Genomic DNA, 26,198 nt, shown 5'->3' with positions numbered 1-26,198 from the left:
ATTGTCACATTACCGCTCAGTGGGGGGAGGAAAGTCAAAGACGCCTTCCTCAACTGCTTAGATCATGGTTTATTTCACTGCATGTTGACTTGACTCCGTCGCTGCTTGCCATCTGCCAGACTTCTTTGCTTGGACTTTGAAGCCAAAAATAAGCAGACTTGCCTGGCAAGAGAAGACGTTCAATGCAAGGAGGGGAGGGGGGTGTAGGGTCATGGGGTGACAAATAGGAAAGGTTTGTGTGAAGAGGTCATGCACTGTAATGGCAGTTATTGTTTTGTTTAGCCTGAGAGGACATCAGTGAAGTGAAGCATTCCTATAGGTTCACGTGAAGCTTTTTCCGTATGGTGCCTTACCATTACGCCAGAGGTGTTTTTCCATAAATAAATGTCCACCAACTCTCTTTATTCCCATTCAGAATGCACCAGTTCCTCCTCTCTCTCTTTCTGTCTCTCTCTCTCGCTCTCTCTCTCTCTCGCCCTCTCTCTCTATGCAGTTCTTTCAGTCAAAACCAGCGGCATACACACATTACAAACACACTATCTCTCCCCCTCGCTCCTTTTCCACTCACCACACGCTGCTCTTTGCCGCCTCTCTGCATCTGTCCTCTTCTCCTCTCAAGTGACCATGCATCGGAGTTGCTCTTCCTCTCTGCTTGCCTCAGACTGTTTTAGGGTGCCTTCATTGTCAAGTGGAGCCTTCTCGCATCCACACCAGGGACAGTAAACGCCTGCTGTTGCAGGACTTCGGGGACAGGCAGAAACCGGTTGTTGGGTTCCTTGGAGACCTCTGCTGGGGACCTCTGCGAAGACCCACATCTCAAGAGGCACACACAGCAGTCAGGAATCTCTCAGCGCGGCACAATTTGCAGACATCGATGACGACTCATTACATGTAAGAACACTTTGACTTTGAAAGATTTTTGACTTTTGCAGCAACTGCTTAATTCTGTACCATGTCAGTTTGGTTACTCTACTCAGTTGTAGTAAGGGAAGACGTACAATACAAGTCAAGTCCATGTGTGTACCACATAGTACTGATTGTTACTCACTTTTCCAGAACCAAAAAGTTACCTGCATGTTACTAAACTGTAAAAGTAAAGACAGACCATTGCATACCTCAAGATGCACCATACTATGTACGGAATTATTACTCCAGGTATGTCTAAAATTACCCTTTGCAATATTACATAAAACCATCTTAAGTGGTTTACACAAAGGTCTTTGGACTGGTAGGGCATGGTCCGTGGAGGAAGCCATTACAGTAAGGGACAAAATAGTTTTCAGTCCAAGAGAACTTAAAAAAATTAAATTTGTCATGTATTGCCACAGCATCAACACATACTGTGCATATAATATTATTATTTTGATTACTTATTATGATACTTGTTACTTACCATAAATGAATGGAATTGTCCAAGCCTTCATCTGAGTGGTATTGATGAGCAAAAATTGGACTATTCTACAACGGTCAAGTCAAATGTCTGATCTCAACTTGCTCAGGACAAAACTAAAAGCAGTACAGTATATCGCAAGTTGGGGTCTCCGGATATGAACTTGTTCAATCCCAGCCATTTTTATATAGAATATTGTGTCCTTGGGCTATATAGATGGTGTGTAGAACCAGGGGTCAGCAACCCCCGGCTCCAGAGCTGTGTGTGGCTCTTCAGCCTCTTTGCAATATATTTTTTTGAACACCGGAGTGTGGAAAATGCACGTCTTTTTAATGAGTTTAAAAAATCCAACTTTGTGTGAGACCATGAATGCATCCTGGCTGAGTTCTGATTGGTGATTGGATGAGCATGAGGGTGAGCAGACAGGATGCTATTCAGTTCTCTCTAACACAGGTAAACATGGAGGGGAAAATGTAATACTAATTACATAATATGTAAGTTTATCACCAATACTTGCAAGACTCCATCAACTCGTCGTCTTATCTAACTGACTTTGATACCCCAAAACTCCCTCCAAAACCGGTCAAAACCGTGGGAGACTTAATTGGCTCAGCATGTGAGCTCGTCGCTGCAGTTGGTCGCCAGCTGTCAATTCACTGTGCTATACATTTCTTCAGGCATCAGGTAGTGAGGTTTAACCAAGATGATACCATGATAACCCTACTAGTTAGCATCCCTTACACATGCACATTCACTCGCTGCACTTCTATTTGTTCTACTCTCTTGTTAGAGTTTATAACACTTTGTATTCAATGTATTTGTTGCAGCTCCAGGCTATTTTTCTTTGAGGGGGGAAAATGGCTCGTCTCATAGTAAAGGTTGCCGACCCCTGGCCTATGACTTGTATCAAAACATGTGCTAGTAGATAGTAATTCACTACTTCCTGCATAAATGAATTGAATTCCTGAATGGTTATTTTAGTGAAACTTCCTCAATTAAAGCTGGAAGTGTACGCTTTTTTATTGTTTAATCTCATATCCATTGTGATGATGTTTGAAGTCATTTAAATCTCTGCTGTGTCATTCTACTCTTTGCATGTGAGGTGCTAGCAGCCTGATTAAAATAGTCAATAGAAGGAGACATTGTTTTAACTGGGAAAAGGAAATGCAGACATTATTGCCAGAAATGGTTCATCACTTGTATTCTTCATTCTTTCTCACGTTTTCAGCTGGATTCAGACCTTCGCTGAACGCAGTGATCAGGACTGCATGGCTGTTACATCAAGCTCAGTTTTTCCTCCAAAAGACACTCATGCTTCATCATACCTGCCTATGACTTCCATATGAGATTCCGCAGCTCTGAGCAGAAGAGGCCCCGACTTTCGACTTCCAGTCATCATAAAAACGATCAGGTTTCTCCGCCTTGGAGCAGCTCTCGTGGTAGCGGCGTTTGTTTCTGCCCACAGCCATGCAGGTGTCCTTCGCGTGCACAGATCATGGGCTGAAGGCCCCACGTAACGGCGAGCACAGCAAACAGAACACCACCAGCCCAAACACCACCAGCCAGGCCCGAGCTCGCTTTCGCACCGTGGCCCTGATAGCTCGAAGTCTGGGTTCCTTCACTCATCGCTACCACCACAACCTCAAAGAGTCCACAGCCAAGCTCACGGGCATGAAGTATAGGTATGTTATATATATATATATATTTTTTTTTTTAGACAAATAGTCTTTCTGGTTGCTTCTTGCATAACATCCCTGTTAGGTGAAAATGAATTTAGAGCCTTGATTGTGAAAATGGAGATGAGCAGTAACAGGCGTTGAGTGGGATGATGTGGGTGAGTGTCCACGTCTGAGAGACAAGAACAATTATTTTTAGAAGAGGATCTTTTGGCAGCTTTGACGGATTATTTAACAAATGATATGGGCTCATTGAACTATGATCATATGGTATATGAGGAAAATGACCTTTACATCCAGGTCCATTCTAAAAACCACAACATGGATGCGCGAGAAACCAAACAACAAACTAAACAAACAGCATTCAATCCAACTAACTGAAAAAACAACAATTTATATAGTAGTTAGTGAAATCTTTTTTTTACTTTTGATAACTTTTAAAAATAATATTTGTCCCTCGCCACTTTGTGATTTGAATTTCTCAGATTCACTATCACGGTTATAAATATGTTCATTAACAGGGCCTCCCAGTCAGGAGATGGGAAAGACAAGGGTTCGATTCTCCGCTTGGGCATCTCTGTGGAGTATGTTCTCCCCGTGCATGCGTGGGTTTTCTCCGGGTACTCCGATTTCCTCCCACATTCCAAAAACATGCTAGGTTAATTGGCGACTCCAAATTATCCATAGGTATGAATGTGAGTGTGAATGGTTGTTTGTCTATGTGTGCCCTGTGATTGGCTGACGACCCGCCTCTCGCCTGAAGACAGCTGGGATAGGCTCCAGCACCCCCGCGACCCTCGTGAGGATAAGTGGTATAGAAAATGGATGGATGGATATTAATTAATAAGTTAGGGTATTTTGTGGTTGGATATGGCCTATTACTAACATTTTAACATTTTATAATTTATAAGTAATTTTAGAAGTAATTTCAGGCATAAAAATTGTTAAATTAAATAAAATACAAATATAAATCATTATGGAGTCACATTCAATGATGTGTAGTATTCTACACTGACCAGTAAGTTACTGGAATGTTCAATGAGACACACAAGCAGCAGACCTGACTTGCGGAAGAGCAGGTTTAAATGATCTCCCAACAGACACAATAGTGTTAATGAAAACCACTCATAAAAACACAGGCTACTGTTGCTGCAGGAACCTACTCCAAGCTAAAACTCAACTCCTGTCTGCCTGCCACTTGCTCTATTTTAAAGGGAAACTTACATTTGTTGACATGCGTCCTGGCATAGTACAATAGTTAACTTCTTTTTACACTTGTAGGACAGAATGTTTAATGCTACTTACATAGTGTAATTGTTAAAGTGTTGGGACTTCATATTTAACAACACAGAAAGTACGTTTTGAAGGTGTAAAGTAACTGCCTTAGTACTTCTTGGAAAAACTGTCAATTGAGCAGCTGATTTACGTAACAGAATAAAGTGTAGTAGAGCCGTGCAGTAGCGCTCTCCATTTGTGCCCGAGTGGGAGTTGTAAAAAAGACGGGCCAAGTAAACAACACTCTCTTAACTCAATGAGTGGGCCCTCAACTCGGAACACAGCCTGGCTTCCAACTGTGAACGCTCTTTTACGGCCTTGGAATTCAACAGGATTAGCGAATAGAGGAAAAGAGATTGGCGTGAGACACAATGTTCGACAAAATCAAGTGACAAGTGAGAAAAAAAAAACAAACACCAAAAAGTGTAACGTTTTGGTCAGCTGACATAAAAGAAAGCAGAGCAGATGAACGTGTGATAAGCTTCTGCTTGTCACACAATCTCATGTCGTTTCCATAACAACATGGAAATGACAGACTACAATCTGTTCCCAGCACTAATATGCACAATGATGAGTTGTATTGAATGGTTTAACATTTAAAACTATTCCTGGTACTACTGCACAGTAAGACAACTCCCTGATTGGTCACTACATCATTTGGTATATGTGATTCATGAACATTTTTTTTCACAATAACTCTCTCCCTTTGTTATTACGAGTTTAACAGTGATTTCTGTTATAGTTAGATACTGCAAAGGGGGGCGCTAGCATTCATACATTTCATATTGTTCCTCATGAGCAGGGGTCTGGGTGAGGCCCCCCCCCAAAAAAAACGCATTTATTAAAAACAGAAAAATATACAAACTTTTTCAGTGCTTTGGTTCCGATTTTCTACAATAAAAGCTCTGATAAAACATTCCATTGTTCTCAAATATCTTAATTTTTATTTTTCTGCACAAAATAAGATGAAAAATAAATAAACAAATCAAGAATAAAGAAAATCAATCAATCAGTAATAAATAAATATAATAATAATAACAAAACGGCAAATAATAAAAACTTAAGAAACCACATATAGTTGGTGGGTAGACAAATTATTTTTTTCAGATTAAAATGAACAAAGCATTATTAGAGCCCTGTAGACATGACAAAACACGACTATAGTCACATTTATACTCTTTTTATTTACAACATATTGCGCAACTGCATTGTCTTGAGACACATGCTAACTCGCAAACTAGAGAGCTAGCGACCTAAACGGTAGCCTTCAAGTTATTTCCTTTAAACTTAAATAGCCAAAAACTTACCACTTTCCACACGGATAGGGAGGATAACTATTAACAGTTATTTAACCTTTAACATGAACATTAATCAAACATAATAATTTTTTCTGGGTACATGATACCATACAGCATCCATATCAAACTGGCGCGGGCCGCACTAACATTAAACTTTCATATCAAGGCGGGGTCCTCAAACTAGTGTCCTGCGGGCCACATTTGGCCCGCGGGCCACATGTTTGAGACCACTGCTCATGAGGCTACATTCTTCTGCACTCAAGCCACCGAGACAAAGAGACTTATGACTGACACAAGTACTGACTCAGTTTATTCTGTTGTTCTATGGAACAAACGTGCCAAGGTGCTGAAACCAAAGCACAGCATGAACTCTCTTCCTGCCTGTTTGGAGGTGAGAGACGAGGAAAACAGACACATATGCACATGGCATCATAGTGAGGCATTATGTCAAGTTCATTTTCAATTATTGTGGGATCACTTAATTTATTATTGACGTTTTTAACTTTCAATATCTTGTGACGCCCCTGATATGTAGTACTGTACACTGGTCACTAGGTGTCAGTAATGTTACTGTAATGTTCAGTCAGACACAGATCAGACTTGATCGCTGGAACAATTGGCATTTATTGCAGGTTTGAATGATCTCACGACAGGCACAATAATCTGTAGTAAAAATAAAGACACAAAAACTGGAAAGTGGAACAATTTTTTCCATTAATGGCAAAGGTTATTTTTTTTAGCATGTGAACCACATTTGTTAGAAAATCCCATCCTCTACATTGGAAAACAAACATAAACATCCCAGGGCAATTTCTCCAAGATGAGCTTGTTAGTCCTCTGTAGGCGTACATACTGACGTGCAGCACTTCCATACACGAGCAAATGTATTTGCACTGAATGTGCGAGACGCGGTGGGAGCATCCGAAGGCGTAGCAAGTCATAAGCGAAAAGAAGCGGAGCATAAACTAATAATACCACCACCTGCAGCGTTTTTTGTTGTCATGACAATCCAAAAATAGTACCTCTCCGACTGCGGGGTCCCTCACTCGCAAACCTTCGGAAGACCTTTTCAAACATAATACTGTCAGCCCAAACAAGTGACGTAGTGATGAATGCTGCAATTTTAGTCCGGCTTCCTGCTTGTGTGGCTTTGAGGTCCTTAAGGGTCAGTAAGCAGAAGGAGGGCTCCTCATGGATGTTTGGCAAAGATTGTGCTCTACACTAATGAATATAAATTAACCTGCTCTAAGTATTACTTTTCTATCTATGTAAAATTTGTTTGTGTAAAATGTTTTTAACTAGCTCTACACAGAAGATGATACCATGGTGCACTTTCTTCTTTATATGTATTGTATTTTTAATACAGAGCAGTGATTCAGTGATGCCTTATTTTGGAGTTATTTCTTAGTTTGTGTCGGCCCTTTTTTGTTTTCATTCGTCTCTGGGACACCAAAATTTCTGTCTAGCGACAAGTGATGATGCAAACATGCAAAGCACAATGGAACCACTGAGGCTGAACACAATCCATTTACAGACTGCCTGTTAAACTCCAAGATTTGTTTGTATTTTTAATATTCATGTCTAAACTAAATTTAACTGTTGTTGAGTTTAAGAAAAAAAGGGATGCTTGCTGAATTGACTTAATGTATTGTACATTTTAACATTGTTAACATTGTCATGAGAAGGTAAAAAAAAGTTCTTAAGTTGTATGTCAACATTTAAGATTAATACATTGTGTAGTTACCATTAACCCATTCAATCACAGATATTTTTTTATGATTTTGACTGATTTTTCAAGGCACACAGATTATTGTGTTCTTGGCCTATATAGACATGGTATATACCAGGGGTCTCAAACTCAATTTACTTGGGGCCACTGGAGCTAGGGTCTGGGCGAGACTGGGCCGCATCAGGTTTTCCAAAAAAAACAAAAAACAAAAAACGCATTTATTAAACACAGAAAAATGAATAAACTTTGCTTTGGTTTCGATTTTCTACAAGAAAAGCTCTGATAAAACTCTCAAATATGTTCTTAAATATTTTACTTTTTATTTTTCTTCACAAAATAAGATGAAAAATAAATAAACAAATTAAGAATAAAGAAAATCAATCAGTAATAAATAAATATAATAATAAGAAAATGGCAAACAATTAAAAATTAAGAAACCACATATAGTTGGTGGGTAGACAAATTATTTTTTTCAGATTAAAATGAACAAAGCATTATTAGAGCCCTGTAGACATGACAAAACACGACTATAGTCACATTTATACTCTTTTTATTTACAACATATTGCGCAAATGCAGGGTCTTGAGACTCATGCTAACTCGCAAACTAGAGAGCTAGCGACCTAAACGGTAGCCTCCAAGTTATTTCCTTTAAACTTAACAAGCCAAAAACTTACCACTTCCACACGGATAAGGAGGATAACTATTAACAGTTATTTAACCTTTAACATGAACATTAATCAAACGTAATAATTTTTTCTGGGTACATGATACCATACAGCATCCATATCAAACTTGCGCGGGCCGCACTAACATTAAACTTTCATATCAAGGCGGGGGCCTAAACTAGCATCCTGCGGGCCACATTTGGCCCACGGGCCGGGTGTTTGAGACCCCTGGTATATGCCAAAAGAAAGAATAGACTCTCATCGTTCATCAGAAAAGACATGTTTCTACCTTTTTCCGTTCTTTAGTAATCATCAATAGAACATATGTAAGTTTCGGCAAAGTATCAGTTCTCCATGGCTCTTTGTGGAGAACAACCCGCATATGTGTGTCTTACATGCGCAACCTCTTTTGCGCAACACAGCGAGATGCCTTTTCACTTCCTGCTTGCTATGCAACGTGGATGTGGGCTGAGTTGTTATAAAATGCCCTTCTGCCACCTTGTGGTTGGTTTTTTGGGGCTTAAAACTGCATCAAACATGCTCTCTTTTATTGTAGAGTTGCATTATCACCTCTTTGTGCCTCCCATGCAAAAAAACTAAAGACATATAAATCCGTCTTTGGGAGCAAGCGGTCGGGTTGAAAAAAACGTATAAATATGTCTTTGGTAGCATTAGTTTGCTGTACGGCAGTCGACTGGTTAGTGCGCAGACCTCACAGCTAGTAGACCCGAGTTCAATCCCAACCATCTCTGTGTGGAGTTTGCATGGTCTCCCCGTGGGTTTTCCCTGGGTACTCCGGTTTCCTCCCACATTCCAAAAACATGCTAGGTTAATTGGTGACTCTAAATTGTCCATAGGTATGAATGTGAGTGTGAATGGTTGTTTGTCTATATGTGCCCTGTGATTGGCTGGCGACCAGTCCAGGGTGTACCCAGCCTCTCGCCCAAAGACAGCCTGAATAGGCTCCAGCACACCCGCAACCCTAGTGTGGATAAGCCGTAGAAAATGAAAGAAAAAATGATTAGTTACTGCGTGTGCCAGGGAGGCGAGTCTACCAAATTGTACTGAGCATGTCCGGTTCTATGGTTATCATCATACTTTTCTTTGACCTCCCAGTTTTGCCGTTAAAATGTTGTGGTTCCATGGTGATGTATGTAGTTTTTCTGGTATTGAGCTTCCCTACTATTTTTCCCTCCATTGCTATGCCATATTAATGCGTTTGTAAGGAAAACCTAATTAGAAGACCTAACTAGTGTTGGCACACCAAGAACTTGAGCCTGGAGCAAACAAGCTCCCTCAGCACAAAAACAGTCAAATTGGCAAAAAGTTTTAACCGACTTTGCATTCTAATTAAAATCGAGATTATTTCATGCAAGCATAACAGGTTTAAAATAAATACAACATCCATTTTAGGAAACAGCCTGCAATTACTAAGATAATTGGAAAGCATTAAGAATATCCAACAGCACAGCTGCCGATACTAAATGAATATAATGACTTGTTAGTGGGAATGAAAACAGGCATGCAAATATTTGATCATTAGACAAAATGTGCTTTTTATTCCCAACTCTTCAAATTTTAACTTCATCTCACTAAAGACATCAAATGACATTAACGCCGTGAGGTTTAAAGATGGGGCATGAATTAATGAGGTCAAATACAAACACATTTTGTTACATTGGTACCCAAATCCTTTTTTTAATTTAAGTTGCAACTACACTTTAGGAGATATTCTGACACACTTTCTGAGGCTACTGTAGAGTGCTCTAGTTTTGTTTTGTTTTTTTGTGGGAGCTTTCACTGAATTTTACAACATACTAAATCATGCACTTCAGATCTGCCCACATGTTCTTCAATAGAGTATCAACCCACAGGCCAACAGCTCCGTCTCTGCCTGAAATACAGCTACTCTGTGTGGAGGGATTTGTAGCTTTTCCCTCATACATCTATATACATGTATATAGTACTCAAGCATAGTGTAAATAAATACAAACAATAGAACTCTACTATGGTTTAAGCATTTGCAACCTGTAAACTATTACATTCACAGAAAAAAGTCAGCAAAGTTCATATCTCATACACACTTGCATGTCATTATCAGTATTTAATTGAAAAAGACTGATAAGAAGTTTGGAGTTTGGAGGTTGGAGATGAGGAAATCAGATTATTTCGTCATTTCAGGGTTCAAGGGTCATTTTGAGGGAGACCTACCACCAATCACCTCATTCTGCTTCTAAGGTTATATGTATACTCATCATAGCATCCATTCATCCATTTTCTATGCCACTTATCCTCACGAGGGTGGCGGGCATGCTGGAGCCTATCCCAGCTGTCTTCGGGCGAGAGGCGGGGTACACCCTGGACTGGTCGCCAGCCAATCACAGGGCACATATAGACAAACAACCATTCACACTCACATTCATACCTATGGACAATTTGTAGTGGCCAATTAACCTAGCATGTTTTTGGAATGTGGGAGGAAACCGGAGTACCCGGAGAAAACCCACGCATGCACGAGGAGAACATGCAAACTCGAGCGGGGAATCGAACCCCGGTCTCCCAGCAAATTTTCATAAAATTACACACAATTTGACAAAATTATTTCTTAACGACCATAAAATAAAAACAAGTATCACATATAGTCCATATAAATTAGGGATGGACATAATAATTGATCGCAAGAAATGATGTCGATGGTGTGGAATGTATGTGTCATAAATCATTCATTCATTCATTTTCTACCGCTTTTCCTCACGAGGGTTGCGGGGGATGCTGGAGCCTATCCCAGCTGTCTTCGGGTGAGAGGCGGGGTACACCCTGGGCTGGTCGCCAGCCAATCACAGGGCACATATAGACAAACAACCATTCACACTCACATTCATACCTATGGACAATTTGGAGTCGCCAATTAACCTAGCATGTTTTTGGAATGTGGGAGGAAACCGGAGAAAACCCACGCATGCACATGCAAACTCCACACAGAGATGGCCGAGGGTGGAATTGAACCCTGGTCTCCTAGCTGTGAGGTCTGCACGCTAACCACTCGCCCGCCGTGCAGCCCGTGTCATAAATCAAATGAGGCAAAATGGAGTGCTCTAATAATATAATAATATATAATGCTATCTGCTAATATATGTACATATAACACCTTGGCAGATGCAGATATAGTTGATTGCTTAAAAACTTGCATTAACGTAGGACCTGCATAGAAACTAAAGCAGACGCACACACACTGTGCAGGAGGCTGTAGGGAGCCGACTGTCATCCCCTATTTGGCATTCTTTGTCATATAGAATGCTTTATGCGTAGAGAGCGTGTGATGTGCTTAGACTTGAGGCTTGGACTCGCAGCTCTGGAAGCCTCTGTCTGCCTGCTTGTGTCGCCCCTACTTCCTTTTGATCCATCACTGTTTTGCCTTGTTAAAGTTAGTCTATTCATCTCAAACTTTAATAATTCCCGGTGGCTCTAAGATATTGTGATTAGGATCCCCTTATCTTTTGGTTGCTTGCTTTCATGAGCACATTGTGGCATCCATTAGGGAAGCAGTGGGAGCAGAAGATGTGGGTGTTGTCTAATCCTTTCTGCCCATCAAGGTTGCATTATGTGGGTTTGATTTGTCTACAACAATCCCTGAGGGGAGCTCGGAGTTTTATCTGTTTACTTACAACCTTGACAAAGGAGTTAGATGGCAAATAATGATTTGAGTAAGGAAACAAATGATAATAAATGTATGAAATGCCCCCCACTTCCCTTCCTACACGCACAGTAAGAAGCAATTCCTCTGAAGATTTAAGGACAATAACACAGCCAGATGTGGATGTATTATCTTTATCTTAGCCGAGGATCCCTCAATAGAAGAAGCGCCATACTGTATAGCAGCATGCAAGATGCTCATAAGTGGTGACAGGTTTGTGTGAGTGGGCGTCTTCAAGTGACTCATTTGTCATTTTTCTTCAAGGCTTCTTTCGGGTGCCATCCAACCACGAAGGACTAAGACACCCTTCACTGGCTTGAGAAGTTGTTGTCTTAAGTTCGCACAGTCAAGTTGTCCTTCAGTTGTAGTAGTTCACTTTACTCCATGCAGTATTCATATGATCTGGCTTTTTATACTGTGATAGATTTAATGGAGCATCTCTGTGTGGAGTTTGCATGTTCTCATGGGTTCTCATGGGTTTTCTCCAGGTACTCCGGTTTCCAAAAGATATGAATGTGAGTGTGAATGGTTGTTTGTCTATATGTGCCCTGTGATTGGCTGGCGTCCAGGCCAGGGTGTACCTGGCCTCTTGCCTGAAGACAGCTGGGATAGGCTCTAGCATACCCGCGACCCTATAATGAGGATAAGTGGTATAGAAAAAGAATGGATGGATAGATTCGATTTATACCATACATACAGTATATATGACCGTAGTAAACATGAAAAGCACTTCATATTCAGATTTATTAGATTGTTTTTGTTCTCAGAAGTGCTCTCTGAATTACAGTGATTGACACAGACAGAGAGAGCTGGATCAGAACTCCCTTTCTATAATACATCATAGGAGACTAGGCTTCACATCCATACTTCTCCATGGCATCAGACATAACAACGTAGTCCAAAATTGGTGACTGCAAAGTGGAAACTATGTTGTCTTAGGGTATTTTTGGAAATTAAATTGTATTTAATTTTTTTTATTTTTTTTATTTTATGTGAATGTTTACCTTATCCACCCTCGGCCATCTCTGTTTGCATGTTCTCCCCGTGCATGTGTGGGTTTTCTCCGGGTACTCCGGTTTCCTCCCACATTCCAAAAACATGCTAAGTTAATTGGCGACTCCAAATTGTCCATAGGTATGAATGTGAGTGTGAATGGTTGTTTGTCTATATGTGCCCTGTGATTGGCTGGCGACCAGTCCAGGGTGTACCCCGCCTCTCGAACAAAGACAGCTGGGATAGGCTCCAGCACCCCCGCGACCCTCATGAGGAAAAGCGATGGAAAATGAATGAATGAATGTTTACCTTATCTCAATTATTTATATTTTTTAAATGACATTTTTAAAAATTGAATACACCACTCAAATGAAAAACAATCAGAGAGCTGTGTTACCATGCATCATATTAATTTAGACGTGTTTATTATTTCTGCTTTGTTGACTCTTTGATCATTTATAAGTTTTATAAGTTTTCCTACTTTGACTGAATTGCCACTAAGGAACGGAGGCCTGAATTGGACAGTGCATTAGTTCTAAACAAATGCCCCACATCCCCAAGACAATGTATCCCTTTTTGATGCAGTCTTGTTGATTCTGCACCAACAAATATGTCTCCATTTGAAATCTCCTCCTTGGGCCGCCTCCTTATGCTAAAGTGAGCATCCATCACTCTATGGGAAGACGCCTGTAGACAACAATCAGCGCTAACTGCCACTTTCTACTCAATTGTCTTGCAACACATGCACTGCAGTAGTTTTACAGACTGTAAACTACATGGAAAGTCAATCTGCAACAAGGGAGGCAACAACTCGGAGGTCTTAGCTCATCTTCCTTGGTGTTAACGAGAGAGCAGAGTGCAGTTTTGCACCGCCGTGGAACAGCTGGACGCAGATGAACTCTCCCATTCATATACCATTGCAGTGTTAATGGAGAGAGGAATCCATTGAGGAGGGAATTAAGAGCAATCAGCATCAACAGTGAAGCTGCTTTGAAAAGACCTCAGTGCCTCCTTGAGAGCAGGATTGCATTTTGGGAAGAAAATAATAGGAAAAGACTTGATGTGCTCCCTTATTCAAATTGTAGAGTGTAAACCAGGGGTCTCAAACACGCGGCCCGCGGGCAAAACGTGGCCCCCTGCTTTGATATGAAAGTTTAATGTTAGTGCGTCCCGCGCAAGTTTGATATGGATGCTGTATGGTATCATGTACCCAGAAAAAAATATTATGTTTGATTAATGTTCATGTTAAAGGTTAAATAACTGTTAATAGTCATTCTCCCTATCCGTGTGGAAGTGGTAAGTTTTTGGCTATTTAAGTTTAAAGGAAATAACTTGAAGGCTACCGTTTAGGTCGCTAGCTCTCTAGTTTGCGAGTTAGCATGTGTCTCAAGACCCTGCAGTTGCGCAATATGTTGTAAGTAAAAAGAGTATAAATGTGACTATAGTCGTGTTTTGTCATGTCTACAGGGCTCTAATAATGCTTTGTTCGTTTTAATCTGAAAAAAATAATTTGTCTACCCACCAACTATATGTGGTTTCTTAAGTTTTTTTTATTTATTATTTGTCGTTTTAGTAAGTAAGATATTTGAGAACAGTGGAATGTTTTATCAGAGCAAATGCAAAGTTTATTCATTTTTCTGTTTTTAATAAATGCGTTTTTTTTTTTTTTGGAAAACCTGATGCGGCCCAGTCTCACCCAGACCCTAGCTGCAGTGGCCGCCAAGTAAATTGAGTTTGAGACCCCTGGTGTAAACAGTATAAACCGTTCACGAGATTGTGCCTAGGAGACGAGATTTTTAACTTTTTAACTTTTTAACTTTTTAACATGAAAAAATATATATGACAATATACTGCAATCTACACATTTCAAAACAGGTTACAGGTTACAAAGGCTCCTCCTTAGACTGCTGACATGCTTCTGATGTGATTCACTCCCGCTACAATACAGGACAGTATGATCCACTTCAGTTATGATATGATTAATTTAAATTACAATGTAATGTGACACAATATGATTCACTCCAATTGCAATACAATTCAATTCCCACCAATTTCAATCTGATACGATTCAGTCTATGGTCGTTTGATACAATATTATTTTCTCTTGTTATGATTTGATACGATTGACCCTAGTTTGTTTCGATTCAATCCAATTCATTCCAATGACAATGCAATACAATATGATTACAATGCAATGCAATATGATTTACCTCAATCACAATGTCGCCCAGTTCAATAGTCACTCAATCTATAACGTCAGACGATTCACTCCTTCTACAATGCAATACTACTCATTCCAGTTACACTGTGATATGATCAGATACTACAATTTCTATGTGATACAATCTGATTCCGTCCAATTGCGACAATATCACTGCACTGTTAACAGTTGTATTCACCTTTTGTATATACTATATATGCTTGCATGTTAAAATATAGCTTTTTATATTTCAAACTCCCTTTGGTACTGTTTGTTTGTAATCTCACCGTGGAGAGAAAAAGGGAAAAAAAAGTAATTTCGATGGCGTGTGTGTTTCATTCTTGGTCAATTGACAATAAAGACTCCAATTACGACACAAGACATTCCACATCAGTTGATACAGCACAGTATGATAAACAATGCAAAGCGTATTGCACAGTGCATGTGATGTTGTACTGCCCAAACAACTTGCTATTAATTTTGTGTTATGTCTCTATACTTTTCGAATATAGTCGGCCACAAATAGCCAACAATTTGGTGTCCAGTGTCTATGCTGTTTACTGTATAATCAAAGTTAATGACCCTCACTATAATCGGATATAATCACATCTGTTTATTTATTGTTTATTTTACAGCCTACTCTAAACCGGTTGGTTAATTATTTGAGCTATAGCTGTGTCAACGCATCTCTGAACTGGAGAACATTGTCAGCTTCTACCACGTACAACTGATGACATCTTGAGCCTTAACACAAGCTGCATTAGTCACATTCTGTTTTACTCCACAGGAATCTTGGGAAATCTGGTTTGCGTGTCTCCTGTCTGGGCCTTGGTGAGTGCATTTAATTAGCAGTAGAGAAAACATCTAATGATTCCACAAGCATCCAAGTGCAAACTTAAGTGACCTGTGGGCTTTGGAGGGGGAATGTGGTGCAAGCACAGAAGGAAATTTTCATTATAATATTTTGTCTTCTTATGCATTTTTCATGTTTGAGAGAATGCAAAAGCTGTTTGCAGCGTTAATATTTTTCTTGTTAATATTTAATCACAATGCACAATTATTGCTCATATGCTGTGCACGGCATATAATAAACGGTACCACTTTCATACATTTAGTCCACTGCTTGCGTGTCGGTGTGCTTGCCGGCTATATTGTAAATTCATGTGTGTGCACTGCAGCGTATGTGCACAAAGTCGCCTGCAGGAGATGACACAAAATACAACAAATCAGAAAAAAACTAAATGATTGAGTGTTTTCCAGGAGCAGCGGACCCCGAGGAACATTTATTGATAGAGATTTTGTGAATGAGTCTGTTAGTCATCACTGCAGTGATATTTCAAGGAATGTGGGCACAATACATAAACAAACAGAGCAACAAGGAATGGCAAGTGAACGTATAAATATAAAAATAAAATACAACTACTTTTACTGAAATACAATGTATTACGAATATAGTTGTAAGCTCCATCACAAGTACATTTAACAGCAGTTAAATAACTGTTAATAGTTATCTTCCCTATCCGTGTGGAAGTGGTAAGTTTTTGGCTATTTAAGTTTAAAGGAAATAACTTGAAGGCTACCGTTTAAGTTGCTAGCTCTGTAGTTTGCGAGTTAGCATGTGTCTCAAGACCCTGCAGTTGCGCAATGAATGCCAATTTGCAAATGTGCAGTGATCCGTATCCATATCTGATGCTGTTATCTTTTAAATACACTTGTGTGTGGCAACTCTAAATCCTACCCCCGGGCAGAAACATGATCCTCCATCATTCTTGGACGTGTATTGATAGCTACAATAGTGCAATTATACCTCTTGAGCCTCTTTGAGCTGTCGACAGATAACAGGTGCAGTCTGTCCATCCTCACCAGCTCGTTTTAGATTTTTCATAAGGTTAAAACTGGAAATATACTACTTGTAGTGTAATAACGTAATAATAACATAACAAGAATATGACGCTAATGGAAGAGATCAGGCCTTAAGCGTTCTTCTTGACATGCAAGCATTTATGCGTGTTTAATTGTCGTGCTGCTTGATTAGAAATGACCCTGCATATGGGCCACTGTTGACATTGTTTACTCATCTGTTCTTTAAACCCTCATTGTCAAAGATATGCATGTACAACCTAGACGTAGGTGCAGAAATAATACTATATAAAATATAGTGAGCGCATGCCTGTAACAATGCAGCCCTGCACACAACAAAAAGTCCTCTTGCACTAAAAGTGCTACATAGTGTCTGCATGCTCCCAAATCCTTGCCCACACTTTCAAGTACAGCGAGTTGGGACCAGGGCTTGAATGATCATGTAAGGGGCCTCCTCAAGTGCTCGCCCCCAAATGTCAAACCAATCTAAATCTTTTCAAAACAGCACCCCGGTGAGATAGAGACATGATTTGCATGCTGCAAAACTTCTATCACTCCCATAAAGACAGGACATCCCACACACGACAGACATGGTTGTTCGAAATGCTGCAGTGGGGGCGAAGCTGATTGGCGGAGGGGATTGTCGTTTAAGTATCAGCCGATATCAATACCATGCTTTTTCACTTATATCATCTGATACCAATTTGTGGCCAATCGATTGGAGCACACTGGTATATTGTACATGTATGTTGGTGTGAAAAAAGTGGTTGCAGCCTTCCCCTTCCTGAGTCATTTTTGTATCCTTGTTAAAAAGTATTCCTCCTTGCCATCCTCCATGAACGGAAGATTCATTTACAGCTGCGTAACTGCTTCCTTCATTCGGCATGTACCATTGCTAGCAGCTAGCAATCATACAACAGGAAACAAGCAGTCCTGCATGAAGTAGATTGATTGCCACTGGTCTACGGCCAATCAGAATGCAGAACATAATGGGCAGGTTGTACCTTAACCAATCAGGACTATTTAGCCGGCTACACAACTGAGATGAACTGGACACGTCTGAACCCTCTTCAACTCTCAACTCTTTACTGGTAGCAGAATTAATCCAATTAACAGAACACCAATAGATGAATCTAATACACTACAAGGACTCAGAACACAATGCACATTCATATCCTGTTAAAAAATAACATACAAAATTGCTCTCAAAAACTCTGTGAAAGGTGAACCGGGATGTAATGAGGTAATACTATAATATGATATGATATACTACTGTAGAGCCAGGATGACACCCCCTATTGGTTATATGTAGATTTTTTGCAGCATTGTATTTTAAGTATACTGTAGATTCAATGCATCAAAAACTCATATAGCTGTCAGTAATTTGCCTTTGAGGCCAAGCCACCATGTGGTTAATAGTCTAAATGTTCTGCCATGTCTAAAAATAAGTTGACATTCTAACACAAGCTCCAAAGCCTGCAGGATTAAACATTTGGCTGTGATAGTTTTAGCGGTCCAACATTTTTTCACATTGATGTTTGGTTCAACAGGCACATGGGTGACATTCGGAGGTCAGATCTCTGATGAGGTAAGACATCATGTCAACTTGCATCTCTCAGCCATTACAAGCCATGAGCGTATGTTCAAATGCATTAATTGATGCCGCCAATGACAGCTACTGAGCACTTGTGACACCCAATTACATGAGCCCATTTGGCCATAAATGAAGGATCAGTACTAAACCTCTTAGTTGTTTCTGTAACTATGTTGCTATAGAAAGGCACTGTTGCATATTTATTAGTTGTATTGCCAGAGATTTTTTTAAATTTCATTTTCAGTACACCAGCCTATGACTGAATGAACGGTGACTAAAAACTGAAGCGGCCAATCGGGTACAGATCAGATCTTGCAGGAAGGCGGGACTTAAACAGAAACAACCTCGGAATAATGCATGCCGACTTTTAAGGATTTTAAAACCAGTGAAGAATACTTTACCATATATTTATCTTTAAATGTTTTAATATTGAAAATAAGCTATGTCATTGTGGCATAAACTATTTTCATTCATTCATTTTCTATACCGCTTATCCTCACGAGGGTTGCGGGGGTGCTGGAGCCTATCCCAGCTGTCTTCGGACGCGGTAGGGTACACCCTGGACTGGTCACCAGCCAATCACAGGGCACATATAGACAAACAACCATTCACACTCACATTCATACAATTTGGAGTCACCAATTAACCTAAGTAGCATTTTTTTTTGGAGGAAACCGGAGTGGCATAAACTATTTGAACGTGAAAAAAGAGATAAATAATGTAAACGTGGTTGTACCACGCCTCTCGCCCGAAAACAGCTGGGATAGGCTCCAGCACCCCCGCGACCCTTGTGAGGATAAGTGTTATAGAAAATGGATGGATGGTCATAAAGGGGCGATACCACTTCAGACTGTCGAGGTTGCCCCCTGCTGGTAGTGGCCAAGAATGGAGATCTTTCTATAAAGTTGCACTTTAAATTATTCACCCTCAATTGTGTACATACTGTACATTACAAAACATACAAATATATATGCAATTTAAATACATGACTGTAATAATCGTGATTTTCATTGTGTCAAGCTATTGACATTTTTTGAGGGTTTATTTCAAACTTGACAAACATACTTTTATTGCAGCTGTACTTGAATTTTTTCATATATGATATGAGGGAAACGTCAACAATGATTCCCACAGGAAGAAACTGATTTAAAAATAAAATATGAACTTTTGCTAATCCATATGGCTCTAATTAAAATGCAAACACACCCTGAAGGCTGAAATAGAACATTTAGAAAACCTGTAAAAAAACAAGCAGCCTAGCAGCAAACCTGATGCACATTTCAGTTCTTGAGGGAATTTCTTTTATCTTTTTGGAGTCTTCAGTTGAGTGGGTGGTATCAATCTGTGATGTGTTATTACATGGATGTTCAAATCTGTATCAGGTGGCCGAGCAGCTGATGACTATTGCGTACGAGAGCGGGGTCAACCTCTTTGACACGGCAGAGGTCTACTCTGGTGGGAAGTGAGTGATGAACTTCTTGCCTTTCTTTCGCATCAGGATGCAGTACCGTGTTCAATTCCATTATGGTGATAGCTTTGACATGTTGCAGGTAAAATGTGTTTTTTTCAGTAGCTCTCAGGCATGCATTCCATCACGGAAATGACTTGGATGTAATCAACATCACATCTGCTGCGTCTATAGTGTTGCTTTTGTTTGTTAACAGAGCAGAGATAATCCTGGGAAACATCATCAGGAAAAAATGCTGGAGGTAACGTATAGGCTGCTTTACATGTTTGATGCCTTGCAAGATCTATTCATAAGCAAACACTCCACTCCATGACTACATTTTCAATTGAAAACAGGAAAAAATGTGTACCATAATTTCTGGAATGTAAGCCGGGGCGGCACGGCGGTGGAGTGGTTAGCGCGCAGACCTCACAGCTAGGAGACCAGGGTTCAATTCCACCCTCTGTGTGGAGTTTGCATGTTCTCCCCGTGCATGCGTGGGTTTTCTCTGGGTACTCCGGTTTCCTCCCACATTCCAAAAACATGCTAGGTTAATTGGCGACTCCAAATTGTCCATAGGTATGAATGTGAGTGTGAATGGTTGTTTGTCTATATGTGCCCTGTGATTGGCTGGCGACCAGTCCAGGGTGTACCCCGCCTCTCGCCCAAAGACAGCTGGGATAGGCTCCAGCACCCCCCGCGACCCTCGTGAGGAAAAGCGATAGAAAATGAATGAATGAATGAATGAATGTAAGCCTCAAAAGAAGGGGAAAAAAGGATTTGTACCTACATAGGCAGCACCTGTATAAAACACGCAATTGCCAACATTGTCCATCCATCCATTTTCTACTGCTTATCCTCACGAGGGTCGTGGGCATACTGGAGCCTATCACAGCTGTCTATGGGCGAGAGTCAGGGTACACCCTGGACTGGTCGCCAGCCAATCCCAGGGCACATATAGACAAACAACCATTCACACTCACATTCATACCTATGGACAATTTGGAGTCTCCAATTAACCGAGCATGTTTTTGGAATGTGGGAGGAAACCGGAGTACCCGGGGAGAACATGCAAACTCCACACAGAGATGCCTGAGAGGTGGATTGAACCCGAGTCGCCTAGTGCTAACCACTTGTCCATACCTACCAGAAAAGTCATTGATGCCTGTCTTCCTCCTCCTGTCTTTCTTAGGTGTTGGAATTGAACAGTCAGTTCAATCGCTTGTCAGTCTATTGCTCTTTTTTGTTGTCGCTCTCAGTGTCACTTGCATCTTGAGGCAAATTAGCTGTCCTTTTCATTGCGCAGTGATAGTGGATTATTTGACACTGCTCCACACTGTCAGGAAGTTGCTAGATTGATCACTTTTTACTTGAAAGCAGCGTCATGTGGATTTCTTTGTGTGTTTTCCCTGACGTGGGTGTGTGCATGAAGCGCCGAATGACTGTTCTGAAGTATACGAGATGTCTCGTGTGACGATAAATTAGCCGCATTACAGTATAAAAATTTTTTGTAGTTTTTACACCGGACATACTGTAGTATGTTACTGTAGTAGTTTATTTACACAAATACTTTTTTGTTCACATTCTTGTGCCACAAACATTTGAAAAATCTAACATTTGCTACAATTTCTTTACTAAGTGCATGCATATCATATTACAAAATACACATTTCTGTCATTTTTGCAGGTGAATGTAAAAAGGAATTATTTGAATAACTGTATAATCTGTACACAATAGTCTTCAAACTTAAAAGGCCGCAGAGTGGAATAGTGGTTAGCATGTTGGCCGCACCGCAATTGGCTGGCGACCAAAGTCAGCTGGCATAGGCTCCAGATACCCCCGTGACCATAATGAGGATAAGCGGCATAGAAAATGGACGGATAGATGGATAGATGTTGTACATACCAGCACTCATTAATAACCCAAAAACCAGCTGTAGGTCTTCCTACCTGACTATTTATTAGAAATAAGAAGTCAGTCAATGAATGAGGTTTTACATAATTTCTAGCCAGCTGAACCATGATTCACAGTAATAATGATCCAATATGGGAATGACTAAATCCAAGTGGTGACATTTTTTGGGCCAAGCAGTGCACATCCACGTGTGCTTTGCAAAGACTCTGCCATCAGTCATTTTCATGACTCATTCCAATGCAATGTTGGATCATATGAGGTCATTACTCCTCCATTGTACTTACATCTAAAGCCCATTGCAGTACTGCACCCCACATATTGCAACTCCATTGTCAGATTATTCACTATTGATACACTCTTCACATTCTATGTTGGTGCTTTTGTCAGTGCTTAAATTTAAAGTAATCACATGCGGCTTACTTATATTTGTAGGAATAAACTGGTTCTTACTGAAAAAGCACACACTGGAATGAAAGAGACCAACTTTAAGATCAATTTGTCATAGCTTTGAAAGGTGTGTTTGTCTTCCCTCAGGCGATCCAGTCTGGTGATCACCACAAAACTCTACTGGGGAGGAAAGTAAGTGTGCGTAAATGTTTGTGTGTGGTTCACCAGCGACAAGATGCGCATTAGAGAACATTCACCTCGAGTGAAATGAGCATGACGGGGAAACATTTCTTTTTAAAGCCTTAAAGGCATCACGGCGGTGTTCTTTTCTTTCTTTCATTATGTTTGTTTGTGCTGCTAGTCACTGTTAGTCACTTTACTGGAGGACCTCCATTTATACAGAACATATACGTACATATACAGAAGAGTTCTTCTTTCTTTGATATTATCTAAGAAAGACCTCAAAGGCACGAGTATAGCAAGTGGGTCAATTGACTTAATATAGTAATCTACTCATCGGTGTGAACTACTTTACACCTGAATTACTGTGAGAGAACCTGTCAAGCATGTGGATATTTGCACAATTACTCAATGATGCATGTTTGGAATACATATATTTCTATCTTCTAAGGAAGACGTTGCATGACAAAGTTTAAAGTGAAAGTGCAACCAATGAAGGACAAATAGCGGATAACAAATACTGGGTGCATACAGTGCAGCAACAGGCCTCAAAAGGTAGCAAATAACTGCAGCAAACAACATAGCGGCGCGTTTAGACGCTCCCTTAGGGGTTTGCTGCATACAAAAATTGAGAGAGCATATCGAATTTCAATTACACCGAAAGCAGGGCTGAATGCTAATGGTGTCCTCGTGTTGTGGCTGAATAAGAGCAACACTGCAGTGGTTAAATGCTGCCCTTTTTTAAAGGTTTGTGCTGAAGAGAAGCCAAACTTGGTTTGATGCTCTGATTCCAATACCGATCATACATAAGTGAGATTGACCAATCACATGATTTCACTGTACTTTTTAAAATGTATTTATAATGAGTGATATTGGCCAATATACTGCAATATACTGTAGGTAATTATTAAAAAGCAAACAGATTGTCACATTTTTTTGGCTTTATTTGTCCATCCATTTTCTACCGCTTATCCACACAAGCGTTGTGGGCATGCTGGAGCCTATCCCAGCTGTCTTCGGGCGAGAGGTGGGGTACACCCCGCACTGGTGGCCAGCCAATCACAGGGCACATATAGACAAACAACCATTCACACTCACATTCATACCTATGGACAATTTGGATTCAATTAACCTAGCATGTTTTTGGAATGTGGGAGGAAACCGGAGTACCTGGAGAAAACCCACGCATGGGGAGAACATGCTCCACAACTCCACACCGAGATGCCCGAGGGTGGAATCGGACTTGTGTCTCCTAGCTCTGAAGCCTGCAAGCTAACCACTTGACTACTGTGCAGCCATTTTTAGCTCACGATAACAAAATTAACAGAATAAACTACCCAAATAAATATCTTTATTAAATGGAAATCTGTTCTGCTCAACTTAAAACAATAAATTCAGTGTCCAGGTTGCTGGGGTCTCCAACTTTCCAACTATTGTCAACTATTTGGCTTTCATTTATGACTGGCGATATTTAAATTGTACACTACTTTATTTACTAAGCAGATCCCCACTCAAACAGTGTGTTGTTGCAGATTAAATTTGTCCTTACTAATATGCATGCAGTATTTTAGTCCCTGTTAGATAGTGTATGTACTGTAGGCACACTGCAGAGAACTGACTGCAGTAGTTTTCATGGTTGTAGGCTGTGCAGGCCCTTGCTGGCAATATTTACTGAGTATTTTGTGTTTGCGCATGTGTGTATGTGTGTGTGTGTGTTTTCATGTGTGTTTATTTCTGTCTTGTTCCAGAGCAGAGACCGAGAGAGGCCTCAATAGAAAACACATCATTGAAGGTAACAAATGTCCTATACTCCTCCTCCTCCTCCTCCTCGTTTGTCCTTCACATCACCTCATCACTCCAAACCCCACTGCACTGCACTAATCTTCTTTTTTTCTATGCTCCACTCCTCGCCTTTCCTCCTGTATGTGTTTCTATTTTCTCTAACGTTCAGCTTGTGCAAACACCTGTACAAGTCCAATTCCAACCTCATGTCTTGTCTCCATATACCGCTAAGTTTGACTCCAATGTCCCACAATACTTTCCATTTGACAATAATTGTCTGAATACCAATAGACTGCTTCTCATAGTAAACCATGCATGCTGTTTGGGGATTTTTTTTTTTCATAGTTTTATTATAGGGGTATCTATGTGACTGGTCTGTAATAATCTTTCTAACTTACTTTCTAATTAATTTCTGCTTGTAGTTTTCTGGATTCTCGTGTTTTTTTTATGTGTATTACTTTTATAATGGGGTACCCAATTGATTTTTTATTAATTATTCTCAGCATCTAAGGCGGTGGTCTCAAACTTGCGGCCCGCGGGCCAAATGCGGCCCGTTTGATGCTAGTTTGAGGCCCCCCATCTTGATATGAAAGTTGAATGTTAGTGCGGCCCACGCAAGTTTGGTATCAATGAACACAGAAATGATAGCTTTGTGCACGCCGGACACAATTGATGCGATTTTCCCAGATGTAATGATGCTAACTTGCTAATTGGGTAAAAGGGTTAAGTTTCATTAATGTTCATGTTCAAGGTTAAAGTTATCTGGCAAAAAAATTGTTTCTCTACCCACCAACTATATGTGGTTTCTTAAGTTTTTCTTATTTGCTGTTTTATTATTATTTTATTTATTTATTACTGATTGATTTATTTTATTTATTTTTGATTCATTAATTTTCTAATCTTATTTTGTGTAGTAAATAAAAATTAAGATATTTGAGAACAGTGGAATGTTTTATCAGAGCTTTTCTTGTCGAAAACCGGAACCAAAGCACTGAAAAAGTGTAGGGTATAGCAGAAGCAAAAGCATTGAAGACAGTTTTTTATTTCTTTTTTTCTGTTTTTAATAAATATGTTTTTGTTTTGTTTTTTAAACCTGATGCGGCCCAGCCTCACCCAGATCCTATCTCCAGTAGCCCTCGGGTAAATTGAGTTTGAGACCCCTGATTTAAGGGGTTCACAGCATTTTCTTAGAGGATAACCGTAATTTTATTTTTTTTGTTATATAAATGGTATCACTTAAAAAAAAAACTCAATAAGGTTCCCTTTTGGTTGCAGGTTAAGATCATTAGATCATCACATCACAACCGCCCAAGCTAATGCACAAGCTGTATTATCATTACGATAGGTGTTTCAAATATTATGCTCCTTTAATCAAATCAAATAAGGTAAAGGGAATATTAGAAACAGCTCTTACTATTAGATGCAAACCACAACCGTAATACAAGTCTTTGTTCAGTACAACCTACAGGTTTTAGTATGTGATCGACTATTTTGTTTCTGTTGTCCCTGCAACCCCAGGGTGAAATGAACCCAGGAGTCAGAGACAATAAAACATTTTTAAAGGCTGCTTTATCTTTTTAGACGATTTATGGCCTCATTCACGCTCATTTGTTTTGCACACCTTTGCTCGTAATCATTCTTGACTCCTACAAACTTGCCTCCTGGCCCGCCGCGCATTGCACCGCTTGCAGTGACTCAGCTCTCAGTCATATAATTAGCATTCACAGCAGTATCTCCAACTTTCCCCCCCCTTTCCAACAACAGTGTGTGTGTGTGTGTGTGAGCACAACACGCAAGGTTTAAGAGATTTAATGCCTCGAAAAAAAAAATGACAGCAACAATGAACTGAAGCACCGAGTGTATTGTTTGATGGCTGGCATCCACGTGCAACATTGGGAATGTTGCTGTAACACATACAAGCATACAGTGTCTTCCAGAAGAATTGGAACAATTCCTTTATTTTTGGCGTAGACTGAAAACATTGGAGACGAATATAAGACATCTTTTATTTCCAGGTATTTCCATCTGGAATATAGAACCTTGTGTTTGAACCCACCCTGTGCTTTGTTGCCCAGGTGTGTCCTATTGCAGTACTTAGTCAATCAATAAATA

The 26,198-nt window shown here is 40.1% G+C and overlaps 1 protein-coding gene across 1 annotated transcript in view; it reads left to right on the top strand.

The window, feature by feature from the left end:
• Positions 1-520: 520 nt before the first annotated feature.
• The window catches only part of kcnab1b (potassium voltage-gated channel subfamily A regulatory beta subunit 1b), a 34,702-nt gene continuing 9,024 nt past the window's right edge, over positions 521-26,198 (top strand). Inside the window, exons 1-8 of the mRNA XM_058067238.2 lie at positions 521-891; positions 2,619-3,072; positions 15,710-15,753; positions 18,333-18,370; positions 19,759-19,838; positions 20,041-20,085; positions 22,272-22,316; positions 24,053-24,096. Of these exons, the coding sequence (XP_057923221.1) occupies positions 2,858-3,072; positions 15,710-15,753; positions 18,333-18,370; positions 19,759-19,838; positions 20,041-20,085; positions 22,272-22,316; positions 24,053-24,096 (511 nt within the window). The 5' untranslated portion in view covers positions 521-891; positions 2,619-2,857. The remainder of the gene's footprint in view (positions 892-2,618; positions 3,073-15,709; positions 15,754-18,332; positions 18,371-19,758; positions 19,839-20,040; positions 20,086-22,271; positions 22,317-24,052; positions 24,097-26,198) is intronic.

Source organism: Doryrhamphus excisus, linkage group LG6, assembly GCF_037039965.1.
Source record: "Doryrhamphus excisus strain RoL-2023G ecotype Guam linkage group LG6, RoL_Dexc_Guam_v1.1, whole genome shotgun sequence".
Classification (NCBI taxonomy): domain Eukaryota; kingdom Metazoa; phylum Chordata; class Actinopteri; order Syngnathiformes; family Syngnathidae; genus Doryrhamphus; species Doryrhamphus excisus.
Note: the sequence above shows the minus strand (reverse complement) of the source record. Positions and strands in the feature narration are given on the sequence as shown.